The sequence below is a fragment of the Leptosomus discolor genome, chromosome 2 (genome assembly GCF_034619465.1).
Source record: "Leptosomus discolor isolate bLepDis1 chromosome 2, bLepDis1.hap2, whole genome shotgun sequence".
In the NCBI taxonomy this organism is placed as follows: domain Eukaryota; kingdom Metazoa; phylum Chordata; class Aves; order Leptosomiformes; family Leptosomidae; genus Leptosomus; species Leptosomus discolor.
This window is the reverse complement of record NC_141392.1, coordinates 94,795,672-94,811,278: the sequence shown is the minus strand read 5'-3', so window position 1 is coordinate 94,811,278 and position 15,607 is coordinate 94,795,672. Positions and strand designations below refer to the sequence as shown.

The following is a 15,607-nucleotide window of genomic DNA, read 5'->3' as shown; positions in this document are numbered from 1 at the left end:
GGGGGGCGTGTCTCAGCAGAGTTACACGTTTGGGTGCCCCACATTCAGATTTGCCAACTGGTTGGGGTTTGTCAAGGCAATGGGGGCCTCCTTCATGGAGTTTTAGTGTGCCTATAACTGTTATGCCTCTGGGCAACAGACTGATGGGTCTGCTGGCCGGTCGGGATCCTCAAACTGGTAGGGGTCTCCCCTAAGATGCAGCACGCCTGTAAACCTTGTGCCTCTGGACAGGAAGAGTACGGGTGAAACTTCAATCCGATCTGGACACTCTAGGAAACATCTTAAACTGTTGGGCAACTGTTATACTAAGCTTGAAAATTTCCTGGGCATCTGATTTGGCACCCTAATGGGTGTGGAGCCACAGGAGGTAGCTGCCTGTCTGCCTTACAAATCATGGTGCAATCTCTTTTTAGGTGTGCAGGCAGCTATGTTCTGCCTAATCCCACGCGCAAACTGGAATTAGGTTTTGGTCCACAGCAGCGATGTTGTCACATAAGCTAACAAGTGGCACCTACTCTCTCTCCCTGGTTCTCCTTCTTCCCTTCCTCCATAAAAAATAAAATAGTTTTCAAGTACTATTTTGGAGGTTTGAATGGTTAGGTCCAAGAAGTGTCCCAAGAAAAGCAGGCAACGGAGAGCTTGGCTTTGGCCTAGCAGTTAAGCCATTCACCTGAAAAGAACTGGGATTTTGAGCTTTGCTCTGTGCGTTGGTTTTGGTTTTATCTTATTTCTACAAACAGAAGCATCTAGGAGCTGGTAGTGCAGCATTTTGTCTTAGGCCTTTCCATGTGCACTCTGAAACTACTTTGTGGAAGAGAACTCTTAATTTGAACAGACTTTTAAGTCATAGACTTTATTAATATTAAAATGCAGTTCTGAGTGGTACACAGCTGGTAGTCTTTTTATATTGTTGATGTTAAAAGTCTTAGGGAAAAGAACAAAGTGACAGCTGGAGTACAGCATCTTCAGCTCCTGGCAGGGAAAAACCCCCTAGCATTCAAGTCTGCATATAGTCATTTTGTACTGCGTTACTTATTGACCATTTCTTTATACCTTATTTTCCTACTCAGCTGAGACACGTGTTTCTTTTTTAATTGTGTCTAATTTACCTGGCTTCTATAACAATAGTATGTAAGCCTTTTCTGCTGTGCTTCTATTTATATATAGATCTCAAATCTTACTGTGAAAGATAACAAAATACTACATTTCTGTTTTGCTTCTGTTGCCATGATCCCACTTGAGTTCATAATTCCTGCTTTTGAAACTGTTGTTCTGCTGGATCTTTAAGTGACGTTATGAACCTATAAATACTATATACAGTATACGTAAATCCTAGATATAGATGATCTTGAAGAGTCATATTTGTACTTGCAATTCTAGTATATAAAATACATATTTAAACATATTATAGAAACATGTATTTAATTCCAGCAGACCTGTTGTTTTGTTTTCTAAAGATAAAACATTATGGATTAACAAATATAATAATTTATCTTATGCAGCATGATGAAAATTATGAAAGTTTGAAAATTGGTTTATTTTCACTTACATCATCGAAGATTCATCCAGCAGACAAGACTTGCTTCTTTCCTTTCCTATGATATCCCTTAAGCTTGGTCCAACCGAAAAAACATAATCATGTAAATACGTATGAAAGAAGATAGACTGTATATATTTTATGTTGATAGCACAAGGGGATAGGGTAGGACGTGATGTCTGATCCATAATCAGTAAATTTAAACTTCTATATATTCTTATAGTGATTTTGTGTTGGTATAAGCAGAATATTCTTCATTAAGGTACCTTTGGGGTTTTTTCTTGTGTTTTTAATTTGGATGGCTGGGTGAAACAAGTAGCTGTCTGTATTAAGGACTGAACACAGCAGAGAAGGTGAACACAGTTGTTGAACCCTCACTACTGGCATGAAAATATTGTCATCCTTCATATGTCAGTGTTCACAAAACTATGTTTTACACTGCAAAGAAAAATAAAAACAATATGTGTTTATTTGTCTTTTTTTTTCTTTCTTTTTTTTTTTTTTTTAGAAAGTTCATTTTCTGTCATGGATTAAGTATGTCATACTTAAATTTTACTGTTCAGTTTGGGCAATTTTATCCTTTACTGTGGAAATTACTGGTATTCTTAAAATGCTTGGTACAATAGTTGGTTGAATAGCATTGAAGGGTTATGGAAAAAGTTTTCTATATTTGTTACAGCATAGTAAAGAACACAAATTAACTTTCCCTATTATTTACATAGTTTCTATTTAGATTTTAATCTGTTTAATTTCTCTGCATGTATAACATGCTTCATGAAAAGGGCAAGGGAAAATACTAAAAATCAAAATGTGAAAGATGAGAAGATTTAGATAAAAGAAAGGATGGCATATATTTATTTTGCTGAAAATATTTTACTGTCCATTAAATATGTAAAACATTTTAAAGGAATTTGGTGGATTAAGTAATGTGCAGGAATAGGAATTCATTGAGGGTTTTAAGATACAAATTTGAATAGTTAACTAGTATAGGAAATCATGCAGCCTTTTATAGGCAAAAAAGATGAGACACTTATTTAAATCTCAAGTTTGTACCTGCTACCACCTTTCTTGAAAAAATTATTGATTTTCAAGCCTTGGAATTATTTTGAAATTGAAGAAATAAACCCGTCAGTCTCTGCCATTCTGCCCTGATAGGGTCCAGAAAATAATCTTGATTATTACATTTCAACTTAAAGAAAAATGATTCATATATTTGATTAAAGAAGCATTCATTAATTTGAACTCTCTAACATTTTGGGTCAATACTAATGCACAGTAAATAATCCAGTTGTAAACTCATTTTCATTTCAAATTTTAGATAATCTTTAACGAAATAGCTATAAAAATATACAGTTATATTTTTATTAATTGCAGGGTTTACCAGGAGAGCACGGGGTACCGGGAAACCCAGGAGTTAAAGGAGACAAGGTATGTTTTAAGTGTTTTTAATTAGGCTTGATATGTTAAAACGTAATAGACTGTCATCTCTGAAGTAGCCTTCCATCATTCTGTAGTGCATCTGTGTGGCTACCGTATGAATTGATTTCAAAATGTACAAGCAGCAACCCGCTGTCTGCTCCTCAGAGATGCTGCAGGCCAATTTGGCAACCCAATTGCTGTAGTATTTCAGGGAGGTTGCATTGGGCTCTTACATTAAATCTGTGCAGTGCAGAAGTGTTAGTTCAGGTCCCGACCACAGAACAGTGTAGTGTCCTAACCACTGATGTGTAAAATCCCACTTCGCAGTCAGATATACTCATCTTGTCAGAGCACTGGGGCAGCTATCTGCCAAGGCTGGTATCTCTTTATGATGTTGTATTTTGCTGTGTAGAAATCCCCTAGTTAGAATTCAGCTACGTCAGCAAGCATTAAAAGTGGTAGGCGTGTATATGTTGAATAACCAGGATTTTAGCACCTAGGGGTAGATAGCTGGAGAGAGACAGTTCAAAGCTGTTACTATGAATTAATTGGCAGGGTTTAATGACAACTTGCATATTAGGGGACAAAGAAACGTAGATCAGATGCATTGCAAGTACGGAAAACTAAGAGAATGCTAGTTATGATTAGTGGTTATATGGTCCATGCCTCCTTCCTCTGTAATTTTGGAAGGAAAATATGACATTTGGTTTTTTTCTCTATTTCTTCTCAAAGTACTGGCACGTTCTAGGATAACCTTGATAATATTTAGAGTTTTTTCATGAAAGAAAATTCTCACATTTCAATTAGTGATTCAAATTTATCTTGTAGGGGGACCCTGGAGGGATTATGGGACCACCTGGACATCCAGGTCCAAAAGGTGAAGTGGGGCCTCCTGGACAAAGTCTGCCTGGAACACCAGTAAGTCCATAATCTGAAAAGCTTTATGACTTTATTTCTTGGAGGGACAACTGTTAAAGAATTCTCTGTGCAATGAAAGAAATCAGAACAAGTATTCTTTTTGTATGTAATTTCAAAACTGAAATATCTGTTATAGTGATATTGCAAGTACACTAAAATATAGCCTAGAAATAGTGCAAGGCTCACATGTGCTCCTAGTGACAGTGGTATAAACAATGAAGACGTATGTAAACCTGTCATAGTTTATTTATAAAGGCTGACTAATTTTGGCAATACCATTCAGCTAGTCTCTTTGATTTCAAAACATAATTTGGTTTTTTTCTTGGTTTTATTTTTTAGGGTCCCACTGGTGTCCCTGGAAACCCAGGTCCACGGGGACCAAAGGTATAAAAAACTATATTCTTTCCATTTCTAAAAAAAAAAAGAAAGGGTAATATGCTAGTTTACATTTTCAGACTTGTTGTAACTGAAAGACTTGTATCCTTCTCAGGGAGAACGAGGACTACCTGGTGTACAAGGAGCACCTGGGGAGATGGGGCCCCCTGGAATAGGCATTAGGGGATCACCGGTAAGTATACCAATGCCCAGAATTTGGGCTTCTCACTGTGCATTGCTGAGAAACTGCAGCAAGTGAACAAAGCATACTAAAAAGACATGCCATGAACTCCCTTCTGACTCGCCTCCCAAATCAGCATATTTTTCCTTTATCCAGACCCAGAAAGACCTAGTGCTAAGTGAGAAATAGAAGCCTTGGAGAACCAAGAGTCAATGGCAACTTTACAGATGAGCTTCCTAGTGATGGTGTTGAGACATCTGCAGCATAACTGTGTCTGTTTCTAAGCAACAATGGTTTGCAGTTGTCAGCAAAATCCAGCCTGAGTACTGGTACAAGAAAAGAGGTGTACTCAACATTGTAGATTATGGTGTTTTGAAATCTGTGCTGGTACTGGAAAAAGCAAAGACATGTGGAAGAGATGTGGAAGGCTTTGCATCAGCTCCTAGCTTTTGCATTTGTGATGACTGCTAATTACAAGCTTAGGTCTACTGCTTATAAATGAGAACCTTACAGTGCTAGGTACTATGCCAGGAAATGTACAGTCCTGATTTTGCACAGCTTGCTTCGTGCAGTTTAAGTTCAAACATGAAGTGAGTTGATTCATTGTAGAGCATTCATACTAAATAATTTTTATAGCAATAGCTGTTTCAGTTATTCAGCTTGTTTCCCAGGTCTCTTTCTATTGCTTTTAGATAAAGCCATATGCAATGTCTTCAGTGTAATCAGTAAAAAAATTAGTGATTTTGTTGATGTACATGGTAGGTAGTGCATACTGTTACATGAGTTCTACTGTGGTGAACAGGGCAATCTCTCTTCAGTGCAGACCCATTTATTGACAGGGCTCAGGTACAGAGAGAAAATGTTTGAGAAAGGTGACTAGAGATTCTCACTGAGATCTTGATTTAAAATAATAATCCTTAAAAATAATTTATTCAGTTAAAATATTTTCAAATCTGAATTTTAAAAATTACCCATTTATATTTAAATAATCTAATTTGGTTTTATTCAACTGGATATAATCTTTTCTTATGAATCTTCTAGCTAAATAGCAAGTTTCACCACAGATCATTATTCTTTGGTACTACTTGCCCTTAAAAATAGGCCTCAGAAAAATCTTTATTTGCCAAAAAAATTTTGGCAAAATTAGACTCGGGTTTAAAGCCAAACCTTAGAGCAAATCTTTCTTGGAATGTGAACTGCACCAATATCCCACGTTCGGTTTTTTTTTTTTTTACAAAGTTCATCTTCCTTATCCCAAAAAGTGTAACTACTGATTTTTTTGAGTTTTCTTGCAGGGTCCTATAGGTCCAACTGGATCAGCAGGTGTGCAGGTATAATAGAAGTTTTCTTTTTAATATAAAACCCATTAATTTAGTTGAAGAATTTTACAGTAAAAGAAAAATATTCTTAAATCCTAAATGACCTTTCCTGCTCTTAGGGCCCTAGGGGACCCCCAGGACTACCAGGAACTCCAGGTACCCCTGGTATTAATGTAAGTGACAGTTCTTTATATATATAGCAGAAAGTACTGTATCCCTTGTCAATGATTTAAGGCCATCAAATTTTACATTTATTTCTAGGGCTCTCCAGGAAGAGATGGAAAGCCAGGACTACCAGGCCCTCCAGGTGATCCTGTACGTATACATAGAAAGCTTGTGCATTTGCTTTGGTGCAAATATATTAAAGGAGGTGAGATAAGCTAGCAACTCTAGAATTCCAATTGATTAAATTAATTTGATTTTTCAATGATTATGGCCCTTGGGTTGTTGGGGTTTTTTTTAAATTATTATCTTACAGTATAAATTAAACTTAGTTAATGTATACAGGATAAATACCTTGTTTTCAGGTGTTACAGTTTGTATGCTAGAGTTTCTGCCAGGTTATAACTTGGCATAGTGTTCCTCAGTCTCAGAAGCTATACTGTATAATGCAAATTTTCAGGAGCATACTTTGATAATTCATTTTAAAAGATTGAAGAGAAAAGTTTGGGGATTCTGAAGTTAATTTTGCTATGCTACAGAAAGAAGACATTAACTTTTAATGAAATTCTGAGAACGGTTGGTCTCTAATGCAATAAATTCCCTTTAGAACTAATGAAAAGTTGAGTGGCTATGTTTGAAAACAAAAATACTAAATAAATTCTGATCCTTCACCACACTTTAGGAGTTACCATCTCCTCTTGGGTATGTATTATAGCAGTGATTTGGTTTTAACAATATTATAGCTTTACAGATTTTGTGAAGATCAGCTCTCATAGAGCCAAAAAGCCTGCGCATGCCTCAGACCAAACTGTACCCTTAAAGATAATTGATTTTTTTTACGTGGGAGTCAGGAGAGTCCGATGTGCATATCTGCAAAATCGGCATAAAAGCAAAACTTCAGTCATTATTCCTGCTCCTGTCTGGAGTCCCAACAACTACCTCAGAACTTTCAGAAAGCAAATTTCTCTTTAGAAACAAATGCTTGCAGAGGCTTTTATGACAGCAAATGAAGCTTTCTGAATTCCCTGAGTGATTGGTTGATATAAACAAAATAAAATAATAAAATAAAATAAATAAAAATCTGTAGGTGGTTGGAAGAAACAAACCAAAACCAGAGCTTAAAAAAAGAAATTATTAAACTCACCTGTGATCCTATTGGTTTTATAGGATTTGATATTTCTCAAGGTGTTTGAGTCAAACGCACAGTTTTCAAAACAACAAGGAGACACAGTGATAGTAGTATTTGTTTAAGGAATATCAAAACAAAGGAAAATAAAAATGACAAAACCTAACATCTGAGCTGTATTATGTCCTTTAGCAGAATCTCTGCTCCATACCAAGGCATGAATTTGGCTTTTTCACTGAATGAGTAGCCTATCTTGGTGGTCTCAGTCTGTCTCTTAAACTAGCAGTTCTTCACAGACCTGACCATCGCACATGCTCCTCAGATGCAGAGACTTGCATTGTGCCTTATGAGTGAGGTCCATCTCCAAGTGTCCATCAATGCAAATCTAAGGCAGGGTTTCCCAAACTAGTCTGCGGGCTGCTGGTAGCCTGTGAAGAGATTAGAAATGCTCCAGAGCTGCTGCAGGAAGGCGTTAGGCAGTAAAATATATGGTGCTTTCAGTTAAACTTTGGATGGTACAGGTGTACGGTAGTCCACAAGTAAGCCTCAGGATTGACAAAAAGAAGCTTATGGAGGGATAAAGTAGCCCCAGAATCACACAAAGATTTCATCTCAGAGAGAATAGGTAGCTTTCTGCAGAGAAGAGCGTGGGAACTAGCTAGCACCTATGCACTGTTGATTATCAGGGATCAGGATGGTGATTCTGATGGGTTGTTTCCTTGGTTCCTGCATTAGTCAACTGGTCCAGTGCTTTAAGAGACACATAAGAGTATCAGCAGCTCCCCAAAGAGCTAAAATCAGTAAAAGCAGGTATGCCACTGGCATTGAGTATGAAGGTAGAACTCAAGTCAGAGAGTCACAAAGATTGAGATATAAAATGAGCTTCAGTTAGGAACAGACATAAAAAGAACAAGAAAAAGGCACTGTGAATACAATTATTTGAAACAGCAGTAAAATCTATTATTTAATAATCATGGAGATCAAATTATAGATTGTGCAGAGAAAGCTGAATAATTCAGTGGCTTTTCACTGTCTACTGAAAATATTGATTTTCAGTGAATATATAAAATTAATTTTAATTAATTTATTCAAAAAAAGGAATTAGTTAAAGAGGTTTTAGGTACAGCTTGGAGATCTGGTGTAATTCACGCAAAGAATGAACCAAAGTACTCTCTAAATGAGTAGCAGTTGCCTTTGAGTACTTTGAGAAAGATGCAGCTTTTGAGGAAGGGAGAGATGCTAACAGAAAACACATCTTCATAAAAGGGGAGTAGAAGAGGAACCAGAGTATAATAGGTCAGCTGAAAAAAAGTTTGATTGCAAGAAAGATATAAAATATTAAAAAAAAAAAAAAAAGTACCAGCAATATGAATAATAACGCGGAAACACAAGGTGGCATAATTTTGTTAAGAACCAGTCATGGAATAAATCAGATTTCTGTCTTTGGAATGTTAACTTTCTTGGGAAAGACAGAGGAACACTTATGTTATATGCCTTGGCTTCAGTAAAGCTTTGAGACTGTCCCCAAGATGTTTTTATAAGCAAGTGAAAAATGCTCTTGAAGTAATTGCCATATAGTTAATGCTTATCAAAAATACAGATATTAGTATCTATCAGCAGATTACTGTCAAACTTGGAAAGAGAGGTCTCTCCCATGCCCTGTTCTTGTCAGTGATTTAATTTGATTCAGGTAAGTAGATAGAAACTCTGCAATTGGGGAAAGATTACTAGCTTTTTGAAGATAAAATCAAAACTTAAAATTCAGAGAGAGTCTGAAGTCAACAAGATTAAACTCGAGACAGATGAGCATAAAGTGCTCAATAAGAAAAAACAAAATCCATAGGTAGAATAGGTCTGGAAGGCACAGTGCACTGTAAACTAAATGTAAGTAAAAAAAATCTGATGCCACTGTTAAACAGACAGATCTAAATGGTAAAACTTACTAACAGGAGAATTACTGCCTTTTGCTCTCTTGAAATACACTTCTCTTTGGAGAGAACATTTTTAAAGGAAGATGTAGCAAGCAGGAGTGAGTCTGGAGAATTAAGGCCATTTTAACATTTTCAAAAGCCCAGCATATATTGTACACTTATTCAGCATACACAACTGTGACTCTGCAGCGTGAGTTCAGTTAGGCTAGACTTGCTGTACGTACAGAGCAGACAAAACGCAGTAGGCTTGCTCTCATACCTGGTGTGCCCTTGCAACTGGATGTTAGGTCCCTTTCACACTGAGGGTTCGGGAGCATGTACCATAAAATGGTATTGCAGCTAAAATAAGAACATTAGAAAAGAGGAGAGACTGGGGAAATTAGACTTACGTAGTCCAGCAGAAAGATCAACAGGTGACACAGTAACAGCCTGCCTATCTATAAAATGTTGTCCCAAGGTGAACAATGAAGAGTCAGGCCATGTAGAGATGTCGCTGTTGTTTTTAAGCCTTGTTACAGGTTTTTAAGCGCAAATGACGCTGTCTGTGTACAGTTTACCTTTGTGCAGAGGATGGACTTCATAGCTTACATAGTTATGTCCTTAAGTTGTGTTAGGTGGTTATGTCTCACTCTAGAAAACTCAGCATGCTTTCAAAGGTGGTGATGCTACCCTGTAAAAGGCGTGTTCCTGATCACACTTCTGGTTGAGTACGTTCAGCAGTACTTCTCTTGAGCAGGTATTTTAAACCCATTGCTACCAACCAACAGTTTTTCTAATATGCTATGAAAGTGCTTACATTTTATTTTTCTTCTTCAAGATGGAAATGATTGAAGCAGAACGAACAAAAACAGCAACAAATTTTGAATGTGTCTAATTTTATAGTATGCCCAGAGCTATTTTTGCTTTAGCAATTGCAAGAAGAAGAAATGAGCATTGGTAATTGAAGAGTCCATTTGTGAGTTAAACCGATGATAACCAGTGCAATCAGTTTTTACAGGGAGTCTTTAAATGTAAGTTTAATGGCAGCACTCGGAAATCTGAGATGTATTACAGCACTGTGTAAACCTATTGATTGAGCTTTAAATGGGTTACCTTTAATATTGGTAGCAATTTAGCTGTGGCACCACAGAGTTTTGCACTAATTCTTAATGATTAAAGGCAGGACACGATGTTCCTCACGTTGCTGTAGCTGGATTATTTCCAGTATCTGAGCTAGTTTATTGAAGTTTTGGCATCTACAATTCATGCTACGGTTCTCAGTAGAGTCAAAGCAGGTAAGAATAGTCTGTAAGCTGTTGCTGGTGTGTTACAAAAGCAACAATATATTTTAAAATGAAATCTACTATGTTCTGGAGTTATGCTGTGGTCATTGTTTAAGGACCTTAATTGAAACTGTAACGAAGAGAATTACATGGTTAGCTTGGACAGACAGTGATATTTAACTATACTTGAAACCCTGATTTTTCTTTTGAGTTTTCTTTAAAAAATAGCTTCAACCAATATATGTGTAATCAGCCATCGGTGTAACAATATAAACTTAGGAAGCAAGGAGAACCCATCAGAATCAGTAGTGTTGCGTAAAACACTAACTGCGGCTGCCTTTTTTATTTTCAGATTGCACTGCCACTTGTGGGAGACATGGGTGCTATACTGAAGGTAAACATTTTCAGACCTTAAATATCTCTGTTAACTATAAGCATGCTTTTTAAACCAAAGCATACACTTGAAAATTACTATAGGTTGAATTCTGACCTACTTGACTAGCTTAAAATAATTTTGAGATTTTTGTTGATTTTAGGGTTTTTAAAATAACACTCAAGAAATGTATTTTATAGGAATTTTGCAAAATAGTGTTTGAACAGTACATGAGGTGGTAGCCAGCAAGCCTCTTCAGCACATCCAGTCTACAGTATGAATTGCTACAGGTATACTCTGTTCTCCATTTTACCTCAGCATTAATATTGGTAATATACCGAATGGGGAAAATAGTCTAGAATTTCTAAGGTATTATTTTGAAAAATAATAAAATTTTAAGTGATCTGCAGTGTTCCAAAATTAAAAGTGTGCTCTGGAGGATTTCAATATGAAATTGAAAACACACATCATTTCTGAGGAGAGAGGTTATCCTATTCCACTGTCCTTAATTAATACATGTACATAGAGTTTATTGACTCTTATTCCCAAATTTGATTTCTTTTAGGTCTGTCTTTGGGCTTTTCCCTGATTCCTTCTGTTTGTAATTCTACTGTCTTTCTCCTGTACCTGCTGTTCTACCACTTTGTCGGTTCTCTTTCTTACTGATTCTTTGTGCTTAATTCTTCATTTCTCTGTGTTTTGTGGTTAACACTTCTGTAAGATTGTAATTTAGTTGGAAAATGCTTCACTCAACAAAGCAGGAGTCATTTACTTTAAAATAACTATGGATTTGAAGCTGACAAGAGTAACAAGTAGCTTTCATCTCTACCTAATCCTTAAAATAAAGATGGTTTGCTCAAACGCAAGCACAAGAGTGTCTGGGACTGTCCAAAATGAAGTCATTTTGTGAGTCCTCTGAAAATGAAGCTAAAAATCTGTTAGCATGATTTGAGCAGAGTGTGTGAGACATGGGGAGGGAAACAAGGAAGGGTATCTGAGCAAGTGTTTTGTATAGAAAAGAGAAAGTACTGAAGAGAAGGCTTTGGGGTAGCATGAAGGGGTGGTCACAAAGGCACGAAGAAGAGGTCTGCATAGATCAGACTTTATGCCTGTGTCACAAAAACGGTTATTTGGGTTACTGTCATTTCATTTTCTGTCTCTTCCTCAGGGTGATCCTGGCATAAGAGGTCCTCCAGGCATCCCTGGTAGAGAAGGGCCAAAGGTAAGTTTTGAGGAGAGTATTACATTGCTTTGTTGCTTGTTAAAAGTAAAAGGCCAGACACCTCTAACAGTCTTGACTTTCTTGTTGGATCCCTATCCCTGCAGCATCTGAACAGCTGAAAGGTTCAAACGATTTTCATGTCTTCTTGTGTCAGTTTCCCTTTCCTCTCAGGAAAGTGAGCAAAATAGCCTGAGCTCAGTCCCAAGCCAGGATAGCTCTTCTGTGTCTTGTGTCCATTAAAGCTGGCTCAGATTTGACTATCCAGTAGTACATTGCCATCTATAGGCTTGTTTTAGGCGAGTCAGTTTTGCAGGAATTCTGTGGTGAAGAAGGAAACTTCCCGTATCTCCTTCAAGATACATGGACCACCCTGTGCCTTTGCGCCATGTTCCCATGGGAACAGAAGTTTCACACAGAAGTTTCACTGGGACTTGAAGTTTCACTGACATCAATCAAAATTCTGCTTCACTGTAATCGGATAAAATGCCACGTGGTTTGGCATGTAGACATCACCTATAGTTGAGCCTAATTCCACGAAAGTGTTCTTTCTCCATTTTGGCAAGCATTTAAGCTCTTTGGTATTAATAAGATGTCTCCATCAGGCCTTTTGGCTAGTTTGCCTACTGGGTAAAAGACACTCATTTCCTTTCACCTCTATGGGAGGCGTATTTTAAAGCTTTCAGGTAGTATTGAGCCTTTTTTTCTGTTGTAGGCACTATTGCTGTAAGGGCTTCATGCTAGCGTATATTAAATGTGGGTCATAAAATGCCCTACAGAGTATGAAATTCACTGTTCTCTGATAGAAAGTATTTGTTTGAATGTTACATTTTCATAGGGAAGCAAAGGTGAACGTGGATTTCCTGGGCTTGCTGGAGAGAAGGGCGATGAGGTAAAAATACTTCATTTCTATAGCAGTTGCACTCTTATCTGAACCTGAATAAAGGTCTAGACCAAGAATGAAATGCACAGAATGTTATTTGGTTCTTTAAAACTGCTGAGATAGTAATGAATTGCTATAAATAGCCCTCAGTTCTGAATTTTCAACAAGATCAAATGCTGTTATTCAATTAAATAACTTCTATTTAATTCTTTGTCTGAGGATTTTTGCTCATTTGTATATTTTAAAGCTTCGCATACATTTAAATGCTAATTTTTAAGAGTATAGGGTAGAGCAATAAATAGGCAAATGCCAAATATTTTCAGAAAATACTTCATGTTTTATATCATATTCGCTTTCATTGTTAGTTCCCCTTTAGAATCCACTTTCAAAAACATTCCATTAGGCAAATACTCTGATGGGAACTGTCATAGCAGCAATTACTCTTAAGTGGAAACTGGAAAATGTTTGAAGAGACTGAATTTAAAATATTTACGGTATATTGCATCATACACTGCATTCTTAGAGTTATTTTTATGTAATTATGAAACAGGAAAAAAAGCCATGTGACTTGTGGTGCCAAATCCAAAATAGCTGCTATAGCTATCATTTTAAACTGAAATATTTGCAGTTAGCAGTTCAAGAGCAATCTCTGTCCAAAAAAATAAAAATCACCAAAGCAGAAGCTATCAAGCAAATGAATCTGAGTGAATAAATTAATTTCCTAGTGCCCTTAGACAACTGAAGGAGTTAAAATAAGTGATCTACTACAAAATATTTGGTGAACAGTTTGAAATTCCAAAATACTTAACTGACACTGTTAAATATGTACTTCTCTCTTGTAATTTGGGAGCGCTGGCTACAAGAGAAAGGAAAACGCAAAAGGAATTTAGAGCTTATTGACTGAAGGGTTTGTATTTCTTTACGAGCATTTTACATTTCTTTGACACTAAGGCCAAAGAGTTAGTATAGTAAGAGTTTTCAAACAGTAGCAGAATGAGAATAATTTAAAAAAAAAAAAAAAAAAATCTGTGTTCATCATTACTCTTGGCTTCCAAGAGTAAACAGTTATATGAGGGGAAAAAAAGAAAAGCTGCAGCAGAAGCATTAGATATGTATTCCTGATACTGCTTTGCCCCAGAATTTAGCAGATTCTCAAGCTAAAGTATCATGCTTATTTTTCCTCCGGTTTTTACATGATCTATAGAGCTTGTTATGTCTTTGCTTTTTAAAAGCAAGTGCCTCCTGAGGCTGTATTTATAACATATACCCTGAAGTGATGGGGCAGCCATAAGCGAAGCCCAGGCAGAATTGTACTTAAAAAACAAGTGTGAAAGTAACACATCCTTCATGTGCCCTATAGGGTATCCCTGCAATTCAACCCTAGCAGTCTGAGGCATTAGCAATTCGGTTTCAACAATTCAGATATGATTTATCTGCTCATACTCAAGTGAGATATCAGAGGCAATTAAGAAGGTAATAAGGAAAAGGAAAGATTATAACTGATAGATAGGGTTTTTTAAAGCACTCCAGAGTAAATTCATTCTAAATTTTTGTATTTTTTTTTTAATTATTATTCAGTGGAGTGCTGTGCTGTGTTAGTAAGTTAGCTATTCACACGCTTCTTCACTGTTTGATAGCTGGTTAGCTGCCTTAGCTGTGATATTTTCAGTATTTAGCAGCAGCTTTTATGACATCATGAGCGTGCAAGTGGATTTATTTTCAGAAACATATATGAAAGAGTACAAAGTTTAAAAGTAATCTTTTTATAAATTTTAAAATAATGCATTTCTTTTCATTTTTATGATTTGGTTAGCATGAGAAGAGAGACTGAGAAGCCCACATGAAGCTCTGTGAAATACGCTCATTAAGCTCCATGTGCTTTCAAGCAGCCCTTTAATCTTTGTTGAAGCTTAGTTCTCTTCCTTTTTAAAACATTCCTTTTTTCATGGGAGGGTTTTTCTAAGATCAGTAATAAGAATGATGGAAAACATTCCTTTGGCTTTATATTCATTTTCTGGGTGACTGTACCATCAGAGTAAGTAATTCAAAATGAGCAGAGAACACATTAGCAGTTGGATTGGCACTGAAAAGCTGCAGAGATGGATCAGTGTCCTCTGTGTGTAGGAGCAAGAAAGGGAAATCAATGTCTGTCTCCATTTCCACATCTTTCCTGGTTTATTTCTGTCTGAATTTATTCCCTCAGTCTCCCCCTCAGAGCCCCTGTTTCAGAGCTCCTGGCCTCTGGTTTTCTGGACAACCCCCTTAGGCATGCCTTATTAAACACTGCATTTAACATGAGAAATACACATTTTCTGAAGTGATTCCTCTTGTCAGAGGATAGGCACCCTGTGCAGATGAAATGGGAGGGACCTATTTCACTTCATGGATTATAGGGGTAACCGAGAGTCATTAGCTGTCATTAGTACATTGCTTCTACATGTCTAAAATTGCACCTAAGCCTGGTACGGCAGAAAACAGACTTCAATGTCATACAGCCTACCTCTTTCCACTGTAGTAAGTTGCAGACCTGTATGTTTAGTGAGTGGATACAAGAGTCCATTAATTTCCAGGCAATTGAATAGAATAAGAGCAGGAAAATAGGTCGTTAAATACTATGAAAAATGTCATGTTCTGTTACCAAAAAAAGCAAAATCTTTAAATCAGGCAGAAAGCATCATTACATTTATATCATATCAGGTAACATTGAGAAGTCTGAGTAGATGCCTTCTCACCAGCAAAAAAAACTTTCAGTGAAAATAGAAAATTGATCTCTAAGGAGAAGCCAGATGTCCTGCTGTTATCTGCACAACTAAAGACAAAAATATATACAGGACGTAAGCTAACAATGTGAAAAGTTGAAGGACAAGTGTTGTTTATCAGTCAAGCAAGAAGTTGCCTGTAA

The 15,607-nt window shown here is 36.7% G+C and overlaps 1 protein-coding gene across 1 annotated transcript in view; it reads left to right on the top strand.

Moving 5' to 3' along the window:
- The window catches only part of COL19A1 (collagen type XIX alpha 1 chain), a 198,961-nt gene that overhangs the window by 152,833 nt on the left and 30,521 nt on the right, over window positions 1-15,607 (top strand). Inside the window, exons 24-33 of the mRNA XM_086461493.1 lie at window positions 2,912-2,965; window positions 3,785-3,874; window positions 4,214-4,258; window positions 4,365-4,442; window positions 5,726-5,761; window positions 5,869-5,922; window positions 6,011-6,064; window positions 10,583-10,624; window positions 11,772-11,825; window positions 12,661-12,714. Coding sequence (XP_086317619.1) covers window positions 2,912-2,965; window positions 3,785-3,874; window positions 4,214-4,258; window positions 4,365-4,442; window positions 5,726-5,761; window positions 5,869-5,922; window positions 6,011-6,064; window positions 10,583-10,624; window positions 11,772-11,825; window positions 12,661-12,714 — 561 coding nt within the window. The remainder of the gene's footprint in view (window positions 1-2,911; window positions 2,966-3,784; window positions 3,875-4,213; window positions 4,259-4,364; window positions 4,443-5,725; window positions 5,762-5,868; window positions 5,923-6,010; window positions 6,065-10,582; window positions 10,625-11,771; window positions 11,826-12,660; window positions 12,715-15,607) is intronic.